Source organism: Arvicanthis niloticus, chromosome 21 (genome assembly GCF_011762505.2).
Source record: "Arvicanthis niloticus isolate mArvNil1 chromosome 21, mArvNil1.pat.X, whole genome shotgun sequence".
NCBI classification, from domain to species: Eukaryota; Metazoa; Chordata; class Mammalia; order Rodentia; family Muridae; genus Arvicanthis; species Arvicanthis niloticus.
In genome coordinates, this window is record NC_047678.1 from 46,782,001 (window position 1) to 46,802,264 (window position 20,264).

Consider the following 20,264-nt stretch of genomic DNA (forward strand, 5'->3'; position numbering starts at 1 on the left):
AGAGGAGGTGCTGTGGGTGCGAGCTGCTTTGCTTAGAATCCACCCTTCACGGCAGCAAATATGTACCCCGTGGATCAGGGCTACCAGCTGTCCTGCAGAGCAGAGCAGGAACTGGGGTTTGACAAAGGTAATGAGTTACGTTGAAGAGAACCGCCTCCTTGCAAAGTGGCTCAGGGCATTTAAACAATGACAGCATTCCTCTGTGCATGGGCCCTACTGTGAGCCTGCCCAGGGGAGGGGACATGGTATGCTTGCTACCCATGATGTTCCGAGGATATTCTCGATGCCCACAAACTGTGCTGTTCCATGTCTACGCCTCTTGAAGCAGATGGCTGCCCAACACATCTTGCTTCTGAGCCTCTTTACAAATAACTTGAGCTGATTTATTTTAATGCAGAACTCTGAGGTCTCCTGCTCAGTAAACAACCAGTCAGGTAGGTTTTTCAGGCTTGTTTACCTAAACCATGACCATTCCGAAGGCCAAGGAGTCTCCTGGCCTCTTACATAGTCATCTCTTTCTTCTGGCTCTGTTTTCTTTCTATTCTCACTTTTTGTGAGGCTGGGGTTTCTTATCCCAGTCTGTTTGGGTTAAGGAAGCCTGGATTGTTATCTGGTATTCAGTGTGAAAACAGCTGGTTCCCCATTAACACTAGATAATTGGGGGTTGTTCCCATTCATCACGAAGGAATCTCCACTGCCCTGTGTTGCTTGGTAAGATGGTATCTAAATGAACTGCCACCAGCAGAATCAGAAAAGGGAATTATAAGAGACAGAAGATGAAAGCAGGTCCTCTGTGTCTGACAATGGGTTTCTTAAAAAAAAAAAAAAAAAGGCATTTATATAATTAAATGCTTATTTATTCACAGAAGAGCCAACAACAAAGTGACCTGTGGAGGAATATTCTAGAAAGTTAAGCACTAAAATTACTGTCAGCCCTTCTAGAGGATTAATTTGTTTATTCATTTAGTTGTTTTGGTTTTTTGAGACAGGGTCTCAGTACATAGCCTTGGCTGGCCTGGAACTCACTATGTAGTCTAGGCGGTCCTCAATTCATAGAGATCCACCCACTTCATCTCTAGAGTGCTGGAATTAAAGAAGTGCATTTGTCTGTGTGTGTGTATGTATGTATGTATGTATGTATGTATGTATGTATGTATCTATCTATCTATCTATCTATCTATCTATCTATCTATCTATTTTAAGAAAGATTTCTCTGTGTATCTCTGGAACTCCCTCTGTAGACCAGGCTGACCTTAAACCCAGAGATCCTCCAAGTAGAGGAAGCATGCATCACCACCAACCAGCCATGCCCAGTATTTTAAATAATTTTTCAAAAGAGTATTATGAAGGCTCAGCAGTTGAGAGCTTATAATGAGAGCCTGTAATAAGCTCAGTCAAGTATCAACTTGAGTCTAGTTACTAGCATCCAAGTTAGATAGTTCATAATGTCCTATAACCCCAGCTCCAGGAGATCTGATGGCTCTGGTCTCTGTGTGCATAAATCCCATACAGATGCATATACACAACTAAAAATAAATATTTTAAAAATTACTATCGGTATATATGTGTGTGCACATGTATATGCATATGTGTGTGCGTGTGTGCAGGCTTGTTGATCAGATGAGACCAACTTTCTACTTTTAGGTTGGTTTCAGGAACTGAGCTCAGGTAATCAGATTTGTGTGGCAAGTGCCTTCCGCTATCAAGGCATCCCATGGTCCTACCATACCCAGCATTCTTACAGAGGGACAAGTATCAGGGTGTCCATTTAGAAAGACAGATTGTTTGATGGTAGGAGATGCTTTTGAATAAAAATGTAAGACTGAGATGATCTTTTCTTTTTAAATTATTATTTTATGTGTTTGGGTGTTCTGCCTACATGTATATTGTCCCTGGTACCCATGAAGGCCAGAGCATCAGATCCCTCTGGAACTGGTCACAGACAGTTGTGAGCTGCCATGTGGGTGCTGGGAATTGAACCTGGGTCCTTTGGAAGACCTCTGAGCCATCTCTTCAGCCCTTTCTCTTGTTTTCAAAGAAAAAGTTATAATATTGCTTTCTTTTCTTTGCTTTTCAAGACAGTGTTGGTATACATGCATTCTGCTGGCCTGCCTTCAGGGACCTAGCAACTGCTTACCTCATGACCTGACAGTGCCAGTGATTGGTGAGGGCTCCATAGACGAGGAGCCACTAGCCACTCAGCAGCTCTTTCTGTCTGTTCCCAGCATCCCATCATCTGTTCTCTGCAGGTGCCCCCATTTTCTCTCTCTGCCCCTACTTCATGGCTCTGCTCTGCCCTGCCCTGCCCTGCCTGCCTGCCTGTCTGTCTGTCTGTCTGTCTGTCTGTCTGTCTGTCTGTCTATATGCCCACTTGTCTGTCTCTATCTCTTTCCAGGCCCTCACTCCTTTCCTCTGCGCCCCCCTCCCACCCAGTGAACCTCCTGTACACCAGGTCTGTTGCATGGTGTAATTTACAGAGGCACACCTAGGCATGGGCCTGCCGAAGGTACCCCCTCCCTCACCGTATTGTATTTCCTAACAGACAGGGTTTCTCTCTGTAGCCTTGGCTATCCTGGAACTAGTTCTGTAGATCAGACTGACCTCAGGCTCACAGAGATTCTCCTCCTCTGCCCTTAAATGCTGGGATTAAAGGTATGTGCCACCACGGCCACTACCACCACTCACCTAATATGGCTTTAATTTTTTTTTTTTCCATTGCACTTACTTAGTGTCTGTGCACACACACGTGTGTATCCCATAGTCCACGTTCGGAGGTCAGAGGACAACGTTTGGAGTCAGCTCTTTCTTTCCATCATGTCCTCAGGCTACCTGTGAGTGCCTTTAGGCACAGAGCCTTCTCCGGAGCTCGAGCTCTGCTTTCTTACCTCAGACTTTAATCTTTAGAGCTGTCCCACATGGCAAGCACTTAATATCCTAGCAGAAGTGCCAGAGCATCCTTCTTGCCAGTAATCATGCAGAGGTTCATTCCCACAGACCAAGGGCTTGTCTTATCTTCTTAGTGACCCTGTCCCCTAAATTGTGATTTTTATGGGGATTCCTCAAGTTATTTCTCTCTCTTATTTGGGATGAGATGGCTAAGGGGGATGGGCTGAGGAAGGTAGAGGAGACTCTGTCTTCCCCAGGTAGGATGAAACTGCAGCAAGCAAGCGCATGATGTTGTTTCTGCTGAGTGGGGACCTAGTTTAGAAATGGTTTGAGGGGTAGGGGGGCTGGAGAGATGGCTCAGAGGTTAAGAGCACTGACTGCTCTTCCAGAGGTCCTGAATTCAATTTCCAGGAACCATATGGTGGCTCGCAACCCTCTGTAATGGGATCCAATACCTTTTTCTGGTGTGTCTGAAGAGAATGACAGTGTATTCACATACATTAAATAAATAAATCTTTTTTTTAAAAAAGGGGAGGGTTTCCCTTTCCGTCCTTCTTCCTGCTGCCTCCATGTTCACTGAGATCCTGGGTGCAGGTCCACGAGAGTTTCTGAGGTAAAATTTACCAAGTATGGTGGCATTCTAAGTTCCCCCTGGACAGTTTTCTCCGGGGTGCCAGGAATTTGGTGACAGTTTGGGCTTGTCTTCCCTCCCATGTGATTGTCTGTATCTGGTTTCTGTCTTCTGTTCTTTAATCTGGAGTGTGTGTTGTTAGCATTTGGTCTAAGCTCCACCCCACAGTTATGCCTGACCACTATGAAAAGGACTGTTGTCCTCTGCTCTCTCTCTTGCTTTCTCTTCCTCTGTGCCAGACCCCCTCTTTCCAAGTGCTCATGGCCGGTTTCTCTCTCTCTCTCTCTCTCTCTCTCTCTCTCTCTACTACCCTCTCAACTCCCCTCTCCATACCCTGAAAAAACTCTGTTCTATGCTATACCTTTGTGTGTGTGTGTGTGTGTGAATGGATACCTCAGCATGAGCTCACAGAGGCACCCCTTCACACCCCTTCCCCCACACCTGACTACACATTCACCAAAACATATTCTCTCTATCTTTTTTATAAAACACAACTTGTGTCGTGGGAAGCAGGAGACAGCATGTTTTGCCACATGACTTCACTTCATTAGTAGATTTAGGACTTGCTTTTTTGGCTTGTTCAGATTTGTATTTATTAGAAGGGTACAGTGGTGACTTCCCAGGTTCTGAAATGCAGGAAATCCTGGAAAACCCCCTTTATGATAAAGAAGCCAAGCACACAGATGTGCAGGGTTCTGGTCAGGATCTCTCAGGCCAGCACTAGGCAGGGGTTAAAAACAAGCAGTGGAGGAAGGCATACAGCTCTGTTTAAAGACTGATTACTTTTTAAATGTTGTGTGTGTGTGTGTGTGTGTGTGAGAGAGAGAGAGAGAGAGAGAGAGAGAGAGAGAGAGAGAGAGAGATACATACACCTCTCCTCATAGCCTGGATGTGTCATCTCCCCCAGAGCTGGAGTTTCACGCAACTGTGAGCCAAAGGTTGTGGGTTCTGAGAACCAAAACTGGGCCCCCTCTCATTTTGTTGAACCTGTAATCAGGACATTGAAGTCCATAGGATTATAGACTCTCATTCATAAAATGAAAATATTGACACAAGATGTTTTACAGCACTGGGATTCTGTGATATTACGGAATTCTAAATTTCCCACTTCTGGGTACTAAGATTCTTCAGTAAGTTCACTTTAAATATCAGTGTATAAATGGACCTTGTATTCTTAAAAACTTTTTTTTTTTTACATTGACTTATTGTACGTGTGTATGTGTGTGTGAGAGTGTACCTGTGTTCCCAAGTGCATACCCTAACACAGACACACACAATTTAAAAATGAACACAGCGGGGCACGGTGGTGCACACATTTAGCCTCTCAGTAGGGAGAGCCAGGCTGATCTATGTAGTACAACATTGTTGTCCTGACAACAAAACAATACTACGAATACTACTAATAACATTAAATATAAAAATGGCCATAAAGTTTTGTGAAGAGGGACCTTTGGCAATTCCATATTTGCATCCAGTGTTTGGGTGAAGGACAGTTTAGCTACTGTTGCCTCAAATGGTTTGCTCTCTAGGATTTCAGCATGGGGGTGGGGGCGGGGGTGGTGCAGGGGGGTGGGGGAATACCTAGCACTGACTGACACTTTCTAAGCACTCCCAAACACAGTGGAAAGGGTAGTGAGCTTGCAGGCTTGTCATGGGATGTGCAGCCCTTCACCACCTAGACAGGAAACAGAGCCACGGATGAGTGCAGCCGCTACGCCACGGACTTACACGGGATGAGTACTGTGCCACCCTCCTATGGCCCAGACCGGAAGCACTGCTGCCACCTCCAGCCTCCACCGTGGACTTACCACTTCTCCTCTTCTACTTGCACTCCCACGGACTGGAACTTACTGGACGCCTTACTCTCTGCCATTTTCTCCGGCTCTTCAGCATTGTCCACCTGAAGGAATCATCAAGCAAACAGAGTTGTTCATTGTCTCACTGGGAAAGTAAACGCACTCTCACCTCAGGCCTCTGGGACATGATGGGACTCTTCTGTGACTTACAACCTCTTTGATCCACATTTGTGCATCCGATAGCAGCGATTACTACATTCTTAGCGTGCTCTCGGATCCTGTAAATGTTTTCTAGGAACATTTTTTAATGTTTATGTATGTTCACCAGAGTGTATATACGTGCATCATATGTGTGCAAGTGCCTGTGGAGGCCAGAAGAGGGCAACGGATCCCCTGGAGCTGGAGTCACAAGCAGTTGTGAGCCACTATGTCTATACTGGAGCTGAACCCTGGTCCTCTGCCAAAGCAGAAGTTAAGTGCTCTTAACCACCAAGCCATCTCTCTAGTCCCTGACTCTGCTGACTTTAATAAATCAGTTTTATTTACTTCCAGAGCTCACAAATGCCTATGATTCCGCCACAGATTTATAAGCATAGTCATTCCTTGGTCTCCACAGGAAGCGGTTCTAGGATCACCATAGATATCCACCATAGATGCTCAGATTCTTACATGAGATAGCATAGTGCCTACCTATTACTGCAACCATCCTCTCTTGTACACGACCACCTCTAGGGCATTTCCATTTGGTAGTATTTATACGATATGAAGAGTTGCATACTATACAGTTAAGAAAATAATAAAGGAAAATTGTACAAGTTCAATACAGACACACTTTTCTTTTTTGGTTCTTGTTTTGTTTTGTTTGTTTGTTTGTTTTTGAGACAGGATTTCACCCTGTAGCCTCAAATGTCCCAGAACTTGCTCCATAGAGTAGGCTGGCTTTGAACTCAGAGACCCACCTGGGTATGCTTCCTAAGTTCTGAGATTAAGGCACATACCACCACACCCAGCCAGATGGACTTTTCTAAAGATTCCTACTTATTGTTATTGATGTTACTCTGTGTGCATATGTCACACATATGAGGCTACTTGTGGAAGTCAGAAGATGGTGTTGAATCCACTGGAGCTTGTGTTAGAGCCAGCTGTGAATGCTGGGAACCAATGGAAGATGAACACGTTCTCTTAACCACTGAGCAACCTTTCCCACCCCAGGGACATTTAAAACATAATTGTGGACCCGTGGTAGATTGAGTCTGTGCATACCAAACACACGAATATCAAGGGGGTAACTGTATGTAATTTTTTGTGAGTATATTCTATTAGAGAGAATGTCACAAACAAATGTGCTCTTGGAAGTTCTAAATTAATTACCAGTGAAGATGCAAATGGAAGAAAGGAGATACACCTCAGTTGGTAGATTGCTTGCCTAGTGCTCATAGCCCTGGGCTGGATTCTCAGCACACATAAACCCAGTGTGGTGGTGCACCCCTGTAATCTCAGCCCTCAGGAGCCAGAGGCAGGCAGATCTTTGTGAGTTCAAGGCCAGCCTGGTCTATAGAACAAGTTCCAGGACAGCCAGCCAGGGGATTCACAGAGAAACCAACCCTGTCTAAAAAGAAGAAGAAAAAAAAGGCTGTTGGATGGCTCCATGTATAAAAGCACTTGCTACCAAGTCTGATCATGAGGTTCCGGCCCTAGGACCCATGTGCTGGGAAGAGAAGACTGACTCATATAGTCTGTCCTCTGATTTGTACAAGCCAGCCACGGCAGAAGGAAGTCCACATGCATGCACAAACACACACGTAGACACAAAATGTAAATAAGTAAGCAAGTGTAATAAAACCATTTAGAGCAAAGTAGAGAGTATTGGGAGGTACATGCTAACACCAGGGTAAAAATAAGGATTAAGTTAAGTATATATTTGCTAGAATATTCATAAAATATCAGTGTATAGAAATATTGACTGTATCGATTTCCCTCAGAAAGAGAACTAATTGACTATTGATCGTAACTGGTCAAGGATATCTATATATCTATATATCTAATCTATATATCTATATATCATCTCTATCTATATATCATGTCTGTCTGTCTGTCTGTCTGTCTGAGGTTAGGAGCATGCATTCACTGCTCTTGCTGAGTATAAAGTACAGTTCCCAGCATATGGCAGCTCACAACTGCCATCAACTGCAGTTCCAAGGCATCTAATGTCCTCTTCTTTTTTTTTTCTTTTTTATTTTTCTTTCACCTCTGCAGGGTCCTACGTGAACATGGTACACAGACATGCCCTCAGGTACACTCACATATACACACAAAATAAGTAAATAAAAATCTAAACAATGTTTTGAGTTTTAGATGCTAAAGATGCATTAGCTATTGAAAAATGACATAAAGACGTTTGGAACAGACTAAAGTAAATGCTGAGGAAACAAAGCAAACTACCACCCCATGGCGCTAACTCAGTGTCAGAAAGGCAGATATTGTAATCACCGTGGCGGAGGTATGTAACATAAACGCTCCCACTGTTACATGTGACATGCATGGTTGAGAGGCGCTGAACACATTCGTGTTGCTGTGCAGCTTCCACAACAAGCCACAGCCGAGTTGATCAGAATCCCAGAGACCTGTGTCCACTAAACAATAACTCTCACAGGAATCCAGACTGCGTGTGTCTGCGGTACGGGGCAGGGTGGGGTGCTTGCCACTGGCCTCCTGTGGCATGGAGGACAACTTCATGTTTGACTCCTTCTATACTGGGTTCTGGACTCAAACTTGGCCGATCAGGCTGTACAGCAAGAACCTTTACCCAGCCGAGCCATCTTGCAGGCCTGGAATTTAGAGCTTTAAAAATGCTATTCTTGGGTGAGCAAGATGGCTCGTTGGGAAAAGGCATCCTGTCAAGCCTATCAAGCTGAATTAAATCCTGGAGCTCACATAGTGAAGGAGAGAATACCTTCCTGCGAGAACTTTTCTGACCTGTGCATGCTGCAGTGGCACACAAGCTCCTCCCATTCCTTGCATGCCATAAGCGCCTCCCACTTCTCATACACACACGAGAAATTAAAAATGAAAAATCCTCATTCTCTCCTAGTGCTCCTGATAAAATCTCATCATTTGATAGGGAAAGGCAGGAGGATCAGATCCTTTAAGGATTAAGAGGGGAATTTAGCTTCTAGTAGGAACGGAGAGATGCAGACGGGGGCTGGCTCAGTCTCTTGGTTCCCATGGTGGCATCTCCGATCCTAGCTCTTTGGGAAGACTGAGGCACGTGGAGGCTACAGGCGAGTCTCTGACCTCCCTCTATGAGGGAAAGCTTGCCCTTTAAAAGTGAACTTTTCAGAATGGACTGTGAAAATACAACTGTAGGGGAAAAACGTGCTTGGCTTCCAGATGTGCCAAGAGCGGGTTCAGTGCGTCTAGGAATCATGGTCTGCCGTGTGGAGAAATGGCGGCCCACCAGGCACCTGAAGACATGAATGCCTCTTCTCTGATGGAAGGAAATCTGCGTAGGGCCACCCAGACAGGGGTAAAAGCAAAGGAAGAGTTGGTGAGGTGGCTCAGTAGGTGACAGAACCTACTGAAAAGCCGGATGACCTGAGTTTGATCTCTAGGACCCATATGGTAGAAGGAGAGAATCAAGTCTTGAAAGTGGTCCTGGCCTCCTCATATGTGCTACTGTAAGTGTATATGTGTGTGTATGTGCACAGGCACACACACAATAAATAAAATGTGATTTAAAAAAAAAAAACACCAAAGCCAGGTCAGCTAGTTGTTATTTTAGAAAGTTTACAACATAATAAAATATTTCCATAATATTTCCCTCTGTGAAGAGTGAGTTTTAGGGAGAAAGGAGACTGGTGATCTGAGAAGTGTCCAAGGTGGCCACTGTATTGTCATGCAACGCATGATTAAATAGCCAACAATGACCTCAAGGCTGATCACATTCCTTCCTCGTGACGCCGGGTTAGCATGTGCTTTCTATACTAACAGTCACTTCACTCCTGGCCACCCAGGAATCTGTGAATGATAAAGGACATTTTGTTCCCAGACGGCACTTCAACAGGTTTGGGCCTAAGGCAACCTGATGATGACCCCAGCAATTCTCGGACACACACACCTTTACAAATATTTCTACAATCACCTGTCTGCACAGGTGTGTGTCTGAATGTGCACACCTTTACAAGTATTGTATCAGCTGTGTGTGTACCTGTGTCTGAATGTGTGTGTGTATGTGTGTGTGAGTACAAGTTCACGTGTGTGTATGAGATATTATGTGAGTGTGCATGACTGTGTGTGAGTGAATGCGTGTGTGTGTGTGTGTGTGTGTGTGTGTGTGTGTGTAGTATTGTGTGAGTGTGTGCATGTGTGGGTCACAGCACTCTAGTGGAGATGAGGGGACATGCTGTAGGTTTGGGTCTGTCCTTCCACTGTGTGGGTTCTGTAGACTGGACTCCCATTGCCATGCTTGGCAGAGGGCCCCTCTACCTGCTTGCTGGCCCCCCACACTCTTCTGCATGGAGCACACCAAGCAAACAATGTCTTCCAGACAACACACACATGAACTCTCTGGCAGCAGTCACAGGGCCTGCTGGGTCTGGGTCAGATGACATGCCAAGGCTGAGAGGAGAAGTGGGCACAAACTCCCATCCTACCCCAGAAGCCATCTCCAATCTATAACTGCTTGTAAAGGAAGCTCTGTTTTCTCTAATGGAGTCTCACTGGGTATAGAAACCACACTTAATGGCAGGCCCCAGGTCCAGCACAAAATGAACTTAATGCTATTTGGAGGGTTTTGTCTGAGATTTTGTTTTTTCTTAACCTCACAGGTCTTTTGCTTATAGACTGGGTTTTCTGATTTGGTGTTTTATACAGGAGGTCAGTATGTGAAAATACGTGTCTGCATCTCTGTGTGTTCCTTATGCTTTCTCTTTAGCTGGTTTTTCCTGTTTGTTTTGTCCTATTATGGTCTGTTTGCCACTATTTTAGTTTTATGTGCTTGTTTGTTTTCTAATGACAGAGAGAAAGAGAGATACAGAGAGAGATAGAGACAGAGAGAGATAGAGACAGAGATAGATAGATAGAAAGAGACAGAGATAGAAGAGAGACAGAAAGAGAGAGATAGAGACAGACAGAGATAGACAGAGAGAGACAGAGAGAGACAGAGAGACAGAGAAAGAGAGAGATAGAGACAGACAGAGAGAGATAGACAGAGCAACAGAGAGAGAAAGAGACAGAGACAGAGAAAGAGAGAGACAGAGAAAGGGAGAGACAGAGAGACATAGAGAGACACAGAGAGAGACAAAGAGAGAAAGGGAGAGACAGAGATAGACAGAGACATAGAAAGAGACAGAGAGAAAAAGAGAGAGAGATAGACAGAGACAGAGAGAGAGGGGATTTGGTTGATGGGAAACCACGATCAGAATATAGTCCGTAGAAAAAAACAGTTTCAATAAAACTATTTATTTATTTTTATTATATGCACGTTTGCCTGCCTGTACATGTGTGCGCCATGTCAATGACTGGTGCCTGAGGAGGCCAGCAGGGGGCACTGGACCACTATGACCTACAGTTATAGAGGGTTGAGAGTCACCATGTGGGTGTGAGAGCCACATCCAGGTCCTCTGCAAGAGCAGCAACTGTCGCCCAGCCACAGCTGCAGCTCCTGAACTCCATTTGAGGATAAAAATGCACACAAGACACTTAAGGGTACTTTGATATACAAACAAAGTACTGGCAGATGTAATTTTGGTTTTTCTTTTTCTTTCTTTCTTTCTTTCTTTCTTTCTTTCTTTCTTTCTTTTTTTTTTTTGGTATTTTGATTTGTTTTAAGGAAGGCATCTGTGGTCTAAACTGTCCTAAGATGGCCTTGAACTCTCAACCCTGCTTTCTTTATTTGTTTTGGACAGAATCTTGCTATGTTACCCAGGCTGGCTTTGAACTCACAGAGCTTTGCCTATGCAAAGGTCTCTGCCGCTACAACTGGCCTCGATTTGCAACTCTGTTGCCTTAGGTTTTTGAGTGCTGAGATCACAGGCATGCACCGCCCGCCCCAGCCATGTGTCCTGTTAATAATTTGAAGGTCACCTCCTAAACATAGCTCTCTCTCATCCCCAATGGCAAAATGATTTCCTGGAAAAACACACACACACACACACACACACACACACACACGAGAGAGAGAGAGAGAGAGAGAGAGAGAGACAGAGAGAGAGAGAGAGAACTTCTTAGTGGGTTCTACTTCAAGGCACAGGGAGCAGTTACCTGTATCCCAATAGATAGGCATCTGTTTTTCTTAAAGTCTTTCTTCCTATCCTCGGTGGTGACAGTGGCTATGGTGGTGGTGGTGGTGACAGCAGCAGCATTGCTGCCCATGTGCTGACTTGCCGGGCCGTGGATCTGGGCGTTTGCAGCCTCGATGGCAGCCGTGAGAGCCTTCATACTGTCCAGACTTTCGGTGGAGTTGCTGAGACCAGACTGGCTGATCATATCCCCACGCTGGCCTTGCCCGTCCATGTAAGCATCCTGCGCGGACTCTGTGCTACTCTGGGCTGTGATAGAAATGAAAGGTTTCGTGGTAGTTCTGGGTGGGACTGGAGGTGGTGTCTTCTTATATGTTGTAATGCAAGATGACACTGGAAGACAGCGAAAGCAAAGACTGTGATTTCTGCGTATCGTCAGAGACAGCCATTGGGAGATCAGGGCACACAAAACACTCTGACATTGAACATGACAATGAGGCCATGGGTGGGGGTCATAGCTGTACCACCTATGGGGTAAACATACCCACAGCAGTGAGGGACACCCACCTCCGAAATGGAAGCTATAAATCATCGTGAACTAGCTATGACTGGTCTCCTGCAGAAACTGCTTTGGGTAGCAAGGGAGAAATTGAGGAGAAGCTTTGCCTTCTCGGGAGAACAATTAATACAGCCAGTGCCAAACAAAGCAGCTTGTTGGGGATGGTTTGGGTGGTTGGTAATAAAAAGAGAAGTTGTGAGCATGTGTGGTCTGAGAGCATCCTGACATGTTTGGGCCACATCAGCCTCTGTAGCTTCCTGGATTAGACTGGTCCACACTAAGTTCCTCCCTGCCTCTCAACACCTCTATTTTATCCTTATGGTATCTGTCTGTCAGCCTCTCAAGACTTCTCTTTTCAGTCTCTATGGTTTCTGTTTCCTATCTGCCTTTCCTTCCCTGCCCCCCCCCCCCCTGTTTTCTTTTTTTGTTTAGGTGAGCACTATATAAACTTTTGTTCAGAAACTTTGCACACACTCACTCACTAAGAGGACCCCCAACCCCCACACAAACTATCCACTCATTTATAGATTGCCTTGAGCATTTGTTTGGTCTCTCTTATGCCATGCCTTGAAGTACCACCCTAAGCCTTCCTTCAAGACCCTTCACCAAGGCAAATGTCTGAATGCATTCACCCGAGGCTGCCATTTGTCCTTTCTGAGGCTCCAACCCCTCTACACCCATCTGGTCGCAGTTTTCAGCAAGCGGGGGTGGGGTGGGGGTGGGGAACGTGGCCGTCTCCCGGCTTCCCATGTATGGAGCACCAATCAGAAAAAGGAAGCTAAAAAGCATTTCCGGGATGTTCTGCCAGTCAAGTGCAAGCCCAGTGCAGTGGTCTGGAGTTGGCTCCCGCCACTTCTCCCTTCTCTTTCCACACCTTCCCCAGGCACGCACGGCCAGTACCCTGTGGTCACAGCAAATGCGCATGACTCCAACCTGGGTCCTAGCTGTCACTCGGACCATCTCACTTAATAAAACACTCACTTCCATATTGACCGTGCTTCTCTAAAGGCCACTGAGAAAACATCCTGCGGTGAATGGCAAACAAGAGGGACCTAGTCTGCCGCCCTGCTCTCTGCTACCTTGTGATAGGGAGTAATTCCCTCAGCCATGAAAGAAAGAATAACATCAATGTTGGCACTGTTCTTCCCACGGATTGCCTGAGAGTCAAAGGAAGAAATCTCACACTGTCATGTTACAGTATCACAGGCTCAGGAAGACGGGGTGAATACGTAATGAGGTCACCTTAGTTATGTGGTCCGGTAATCAGCAAATACTACATTAAACCTTCCACATATGTGTATTGCCAGGGTTAGGGTTTGAACACTGAGTGATAAACAATTCAATTCAACTCTCTCTCTCTCTCTCTCTCTCTCTCTCTCTCTCTCTCTCTCTCTCTCTCTCTCTCTCGTCTCTGTCTTCAGACTAGCTCCGAGCAAGAGCCTACTCAGACTCAGATTCCAGATTCGATCCACCGGCTCATAGGCAAGCTTCTGGCTTAGTCATGGAAACCGGAGTGGACCAGTAAGTTGTTTCCTGTGCTTTTAACCCTGTACTGCCTCTTGCCTCCTAGACAGAGGTAAAGCGTTAGCTGTGTTTGTGATGCCACTGTCTCAGTCACCTGTTTGAAGACCCAAAGAGGTTAGAGAAGGGAGAGGGCCATAATTAGGATGTCCGCCCCCACCGGAGCAAAATGACGCCACACCATGACATGACTTCTAAGACAAATCTTTACAATGTGAGGTCATTACTTCGCTCAAAATCTATTCTCAGGAGATCTATCCCAATCACTTTCCAAAGAAACTAAATGGTGCACCCCAGCGCACAGTCAGTGTGCATCACAGCACATAGTGCGTACCCCAGCACTCAGTCAGTGTGCATTGCAGCATACAGTCAGTACCCCAGCACATAACATGTACCTCAGCACAAGTTGGTACCCCAGCACACAGTGTGCACCCCAGCACACAATGTACACCCCAACACACAGTCAGTACCCCAGCACACAGTGTGCACCCCAGCACCGGGTCTGAATTCCAGCATACAGTGTGTACCCCTGTACACAGTGAATACTCTAGCACAAGTCAGTACCCCAGCACACAGTCAGTACTCTAGCACACAGTGTGTACCCCAGCACACAGTGAGCACCCCAGCATATAGTACACACCCCAGCACACAGTGCACATCCCCACACACAGTGTGCACTGCAGCACACAGTCAGTACCCCAGCACACAGTGTGCACCCTCACCCCCCCCCCCCCACATACACAGTGCACACACCAGCAAACAGTGCTTGCTTTTCTAGGCTATTTATTTACTACTCCCTTTGAGCCTCCCTGCTTTCTCCTTATATGCCAATAATCAAATATGTGGGTTTTATTCTAGAAACTAATAAAGTTTTCTCAAAAAGAAAAACCAAGCCCCAAAACAAAACCCCCCAAAATCCCAAACCAAACCAACCAACCAAAACCCCAAACAACAACAACAAAACAAAAACAGACCAAATTGGTGTGGAAGAAAACTCATTTCATTTACTATAACGTACAGAAAACAATCCTGCCATGCTTGCATCCCAGTATTTCCTGCACGAGGCGTGTCTCTGCCTCCTGCAAGGCCCACACGATTCCCAGGCAAGCTGCAATTTTTTTTTTTTTTTTTTTTTTTTTTTTTTTTTTTTTTTTTTTTTTTTTTTGTGTCAAATTGGACAGGGTGACATTTGGGACAAGCTGCCACAGCTCCTACACTCAAAGATGATCAGAACTGGAGATTGTCCTACAACAAGAAAGAGGGTTGGGAGCACTGCTGGGGCTTGCCAGCCCCCCACCTGCTTCCATGTTCAGGGAGAGACCCTGTCTCAAGGAATAAAATGAAGAGTTACTGGCGCATGCCTTTAATCCCAGCACTTGGGAGGCAGAGGCAGGTGGATTTCTGAGTTCGAGGCCAGCCTGGTCTACAGAGTGAGTTCCAGGACAGCCAGGGCTACACAGAGAAACCCTGTCTCGAAAAACCAAAATAAATAAACAAATAAAATAAATAAATAAATAAATAAAATAAAATGAAGAGTTACAAAGCTGGATACTCAGTGTCCAGTGTCCTCCTCTGGCTTCTGTGTATCTGTAGACACATTTGTGCATACAACACACACACACACACACACACACTCAGAGACAGAGAGAGAGAGAGAGAGAGAGAGAGAGAGAGTCAAATAAGGACTCTATAAACAATAAACTCCTCTAATTTCCATCAACTTTTTAACACTATTTTTGTTTTTCTCTTACAACATCTCATGGGAATCAGAAAGGCCTTGGATTTGCTATGCAGCTGGCCTTGAACTCTTGATCCTTCTGCTCCTATGTGCTGTTAGTACGGGTGTGGACTGCCATACCTAACTCAAAGCTGTCTCCTTTCTAAATGAAAGACAGTGCTGGTGTGGTAAACGTCAGGGCGCTCGGGGGCTGGGGTGCTGGGGTGGTGCGCTGGCAGCGGGTGGGTTGCGTGGTGGCAGCGGGTGGGTGGTGTGGTAGTGGGTGGTGTGGTGGTAGTGGGTGGGTGGTGTGGTGGTAGTGGGTGGGTGGCGCGGTGGCAGTGGGTGGGTGGTGCGGTGGTAGTGGGTGGGTGGTGTGGTAGTGGGTGGGTGGTGGTGTGGTGGTGGTGTGGTGGTAGTGGGTGGTGTGGTGGTAGTGTGTGGTGTGGTGGTAGCGGGTGGGGCCAAAAGAAGACTTTCCAGACGATCAGGCAGACTCTGCCTGTCTGGTCGTCTTCTGTAAGGTCCTAAGCACAGATGTTAGGTGGCCACCGAACACACGGGCAAGCAGGGGGCAGGGGCAGCCTTCTTGTTGGTTTCTTTATCCCCATGTAAGATTTATTATAAAAAGAAGTATATACTCGAACCGTTTCATGCAGGTGCCTGAGAAGCATTTGATGCCCCAGAGCTGAGGTTTCAGGTGGTGGTGAGACAACTTGACCATGGGTGCTGGGAACCAAATTAGGTTTTCTGGAAGAGCCCCTGAGCTCTTAGCCACGGAGTCATCTTTCCAGCCACCCAAACACCCCAATATTGTTCTCTCCTAATAAGGTTTTACTCGCTAAGCTAATGGGTCACATAACCATCGGGCCATGTCAGGGACCTGCTCAACAGTCCTTGGTTACTATGATTGTAAAAGTTCTTTCTAATATTGGAATATTAGAATATTGGCCTTTCTGGAGAGAATACAAATGTCTGAAGAGATATTTATGTCCCCCTCTGGCTATAGACTAATCAGAATATCAAAAAGACATTAGAATTTCCCCAGCAATCTCTCTGTGAGGGAGAGAGTTGAAACCCTGGGGCATCCAGAGGAGAAACTTGTCTCCCTGACAGGGACTGACTTGTCAGCCATAGCAGTAGTGGGCTGGGGACCATATCTTTTGGAACTGTGTATTTCTTGCTCTCATTAACCCTACATGGTTCATGTCAGGAACCAAAAGATGGACTGGCGGAGTCGCTGATCTTTCTCCCCTATGAGGCCATGTTGGGTGAATCTCCCTGTTCTCCTGATTCACTGCTAATGGGTTTATTTAGGATAGTGGTTGGGACACAGGCTGTGACCCCTAAGTGCAGTAACAATGCCCGAGCCCATGAGAGACTACAGATAAAAACATAAGGGGTGAGTGGGGCTGCTGAAGTGGCTGTGCAGCCAAGAGTGCTTGTTGCTCTTGCATAGGACCAGGGTTCAGTTCCCAGCACCCACATAACCATTCCAGAGGATCCAACGCCCTCTCTGGTCTTATGGGTACTACACACATGCGGTGCACAGGCACACATAGGCAAACACCCATCACGTAAAGAACGAAGCATAAACCCACCCATCTACTTAGCTGTATTCAGTCACTCAAAGCCAGAAGTGAGATAGTATATATTCTCAGCATTAGCAAGGCTGAGGCAGGTGGATCCTAAGTCCAGAACTTGCCTAAACAGTGAGTTTGAGCCAGTCTGAGACCCTGTTTTAAACAAACAAACAAACAACCCCCCAATACAAAAAAAAAAAAAAAGGAAAAAAACAAAGGGAGCAAACCAAACCCACCAAAATCGGTTGTATAGTAGTCAAAGGACCTTTTTTGCATGTAAACACGTTATCTTAAGGGACTTTTATTGGTGTTTTTTCTGTGCTGTTAGATCTTTGAACACAGGACCACAAGCTTGCTAACCTAGCGTTTTGCCTCTGAGCCCCAGGCTGCTAACAGACTGAACTTGTATACAAGCAGTTATTAAGCAAGCCTGGACTTGTTCACCCTAAAACCACATGGTGGAGAGAAAGCCAAATCTTGCAAGTTATCCTCTGATCGTCACATGCACCCCAGAGCGTGCACATGCGATCACACATGTGCATGCAAAACAAATAAAGGGAAGAAATGAACAAAGCCAGGGAAAGACACGGCTGCCAAACCTTACAGCTGAGTAGGTCCCCAGGCCCCATGTGGCAGAAGGTGAGAACTGACTCTCAGAAGTTGCCCTTTGGCTTCTGCATGCACAGTGTGGCATGCATATATCCATACGCATGCAAAGTAAATAAATGCAATTTTAATTAACAACAGCAACAACAAAAGCGTCAGGCTTAGTGGTTAATCCCAACACTAGAGAGGCAGGCAGATTTCTGTGAGCTTGATGCCATCCCGGTCTACATGATATGTGTGTATGTAACATTATAAATAAACAAATAAAACAACAAAAAGATTGTTCACACATGGAGTGGAAGGACCTTATTCTGTAGTGAGGAATGTACAAGCACAGATCAGTCAGTTTTCTTTTTTTTCATTTTTCTTTCTTTTTTTTTCTTTTTTTTTTTTTTTTGGTTTTTCAAGACAGGGTTTCTCTGTGTAGCCCTGGCTGTCCTGGAACTCACTCTGTAGACCAGGCTGGCCTTGAACTCAGAAATCTGCCTGCCTCTGCCTCCCAAGTGCTGGGATTAAAAGCGAGCCTGAGCCACTAATGCCCATCTCAATTTTCTTTCATTCTTTTAAAAGATTTATTTAAATTTATGCGTATGATTCTTGTCCTCCCCCTCCCTGTATGTCTGCACACCACAGGAATGCCTGATGCCTGTGGAGATCAGAAAAACGCACCAGAGTCCATGCTGCTGGTGTTGGGATGGTTGTAAGCCATCATGTGGGTGCTGGGAATCGAACACAGTTCCTCTGCAAATGCTCTAAACCACTGAGCCATGTCTCCAGCAGGCAGGTCTCTGTTAGTTTGAGGCCAGCCTGGTCTACACAGCAACTTCCAGGAGAGTCAGGGCTATGTAGAAACCTTGTTGTCTCAAACAGGCCTGCCTTTAATCTTCAGGACTACCAAACAAACAATAAAAAAATTTTAAAAAGAGAAAATACCCAAGTATATAGAAGTTCTAAAAAAAATTAACAAAATGTTGCAGAAGCTCTGCCCAAGAATCCACATGGAAAAGTTACTGCCCTGTTTCAAAAATATTTACAGTTTCCCCCTTTCCAGGCCACCCAGAGAGATCGTGGTGGCTTGTGGTGAGAGGCAAGGACCAGGCACACTTGCTTGCCAGCCCACTTCTGTGAGGTACAGTGCACCCCACAGTAGTTAGTCTGCCTTCTGACTCCAGGGAGGTGGCTGCGTGAGAATGACTTCCACTCAAGGCATCCTCCACGGAAAACACTTTTCCCTGTCACTGAATTTAAAAAAAAAAAAAAAAAAAAAAAGCGACTCTGAGGGAGGGGCTGGCAATAACTCTTGCAGTCATCCACACCCTCGCCAGTTGGTGGTTACCGGGATCCCAGACACTTCCTAATGCCAGACAAATGCCCCAAGCCTCGGCATGTCTGGTTTGAAGATCTATTCAACTGATAGCCCCCGCCTTTTCGAGGGAGAGTCCCAGTACCCGGCTAATCAAACAAAACATTGTTCTCAGGAGTCGGGAAGAAAGGAAAGGCTTTTCTCTGGGCTGCAACATTTGGGATTCATCTCTCTCTATAAAAATATAGTACATATATATATTTTCAGCTAAAATGTTGCTACAAAACTTGGGATTCCGGAGGCGCCGCTGGTTTGCACAGAACGTGCACTGTATAGAAATCCGGGGAGGGGGAGGGGGAGGAATCCGAAAGTTAAGAACCATTAAAAGGAAAGAGGGGGAAAAAAGCCCCAGGCACTTGATGCCTGGAAATGATGTAAGACGCAGCCACTCCTCTGTTAGACCTGCAACCAAACAGCGCTCAGATCGGTCGCAGCTGCTCTCCAAATGTCAGCACAAGCTTGAAACCCACCAGGCTTCAGGAGAGCCATTCTCAACTACATTTTCCCCCGAGCACTCTTGGAACCTGGCAACAGGTAACGTGGCAACCTTTGACTTCTAAAAGGCGAGTGGGATAATTTCAGGGAACAAATGGATTGTTTTCGAGCCAGCTGCATCTCTCCTAACTGCCCCCGCACTCAACCTCCTCCCTCCCAATACAAAGTCTGGGAAAACAAACTTAAGTGCTGCAGGCTGTCCTGCTGTTGCGCGCCTCCCAGTGGCCAACATCAGAACAACACGCACATGTTTGGAACTCCGTGGCAGTTCCTGCTGGGAAGTGTTGTGAATGTGCTTGACCCTACGGACCTGTCTCCCGTAAAGAGCTGGGATCCATTTAAAATGTCCACATTTTTGTTGTTGTTGTTGTTTTCGAGATAGGGTTTCTCTATTTAGCCTTGGCTGTCCTGGAACTCACTATGTAGACCAGGCTGGCTTTGAACTAGGAGATCTACTGCCTCTGCCTCCTGATGCTGGTATTAAAGGTGAGCACCCAGCTGCAGAGTGTCTACATTTTTATTTAAGTACATTGACAATTATCCGCTGGATGAAACCTCTGGACTCCAACCCCCTAATACCGGTGAGGGTAAATACTGGGACCGGGGTTCTGGTAAGCATTGCAGGTCAGACCTGTGATTTCTTCCTCCTGAGGCTGATGTGGGAAAATCAGGGTTCATGACCAGCCTGGACTCCTTACTCAGGCTTTGTCTTGAAAAAGCATCAACAAAACATGATTCCTGCTGTGTCTACTCCCACTTTCCCTGTTTGTTTTGATGTATATTCCACATACAGACACCTTTTGGGTCTGGAGCTTTCCTAGTCAGCCCTGTACAAGGGTTACTGAAGATTTCCACACTGCCAAGCCAG

General features: G+C 45.9%; 1 protein-coding gene across 29 annotated transcripts in view; it reads right to left on the reverse strand.

Moving 5' to 3' along the window:
• Positions 1-20,264, reverse strand: part of Dlgap1 (DLG associated protein 1) — a 759,724-nt gene that overhangs the window by 45,257 nt on the left and 694,203 nt on the right. For 23 of the 29 annotated variants that reach the window (XM_076917637.1, XM_076917636.1, XM_076917643.1 and 20 more), the window contains 2 exons: positions 11,575-11,945; positions 5,326-5,417 (listed from right to left, as the gene is read on the reverse strand). In XM_076917637.1, the coding sequence (XP_076773752.1) occupies positions 5,326-5,417; positions 11,575-11,945 (463 nt within the window). The remainder of the gene's footprint in view (positions 1-5,325; positions 5,418-11,574; positions 11,946-20,264) is intronic. The other 6 variants (XM_076917644.1, XM_076917642.1, XM_076917641.1 and 3 more) reach the window with 1 other exon arrangement.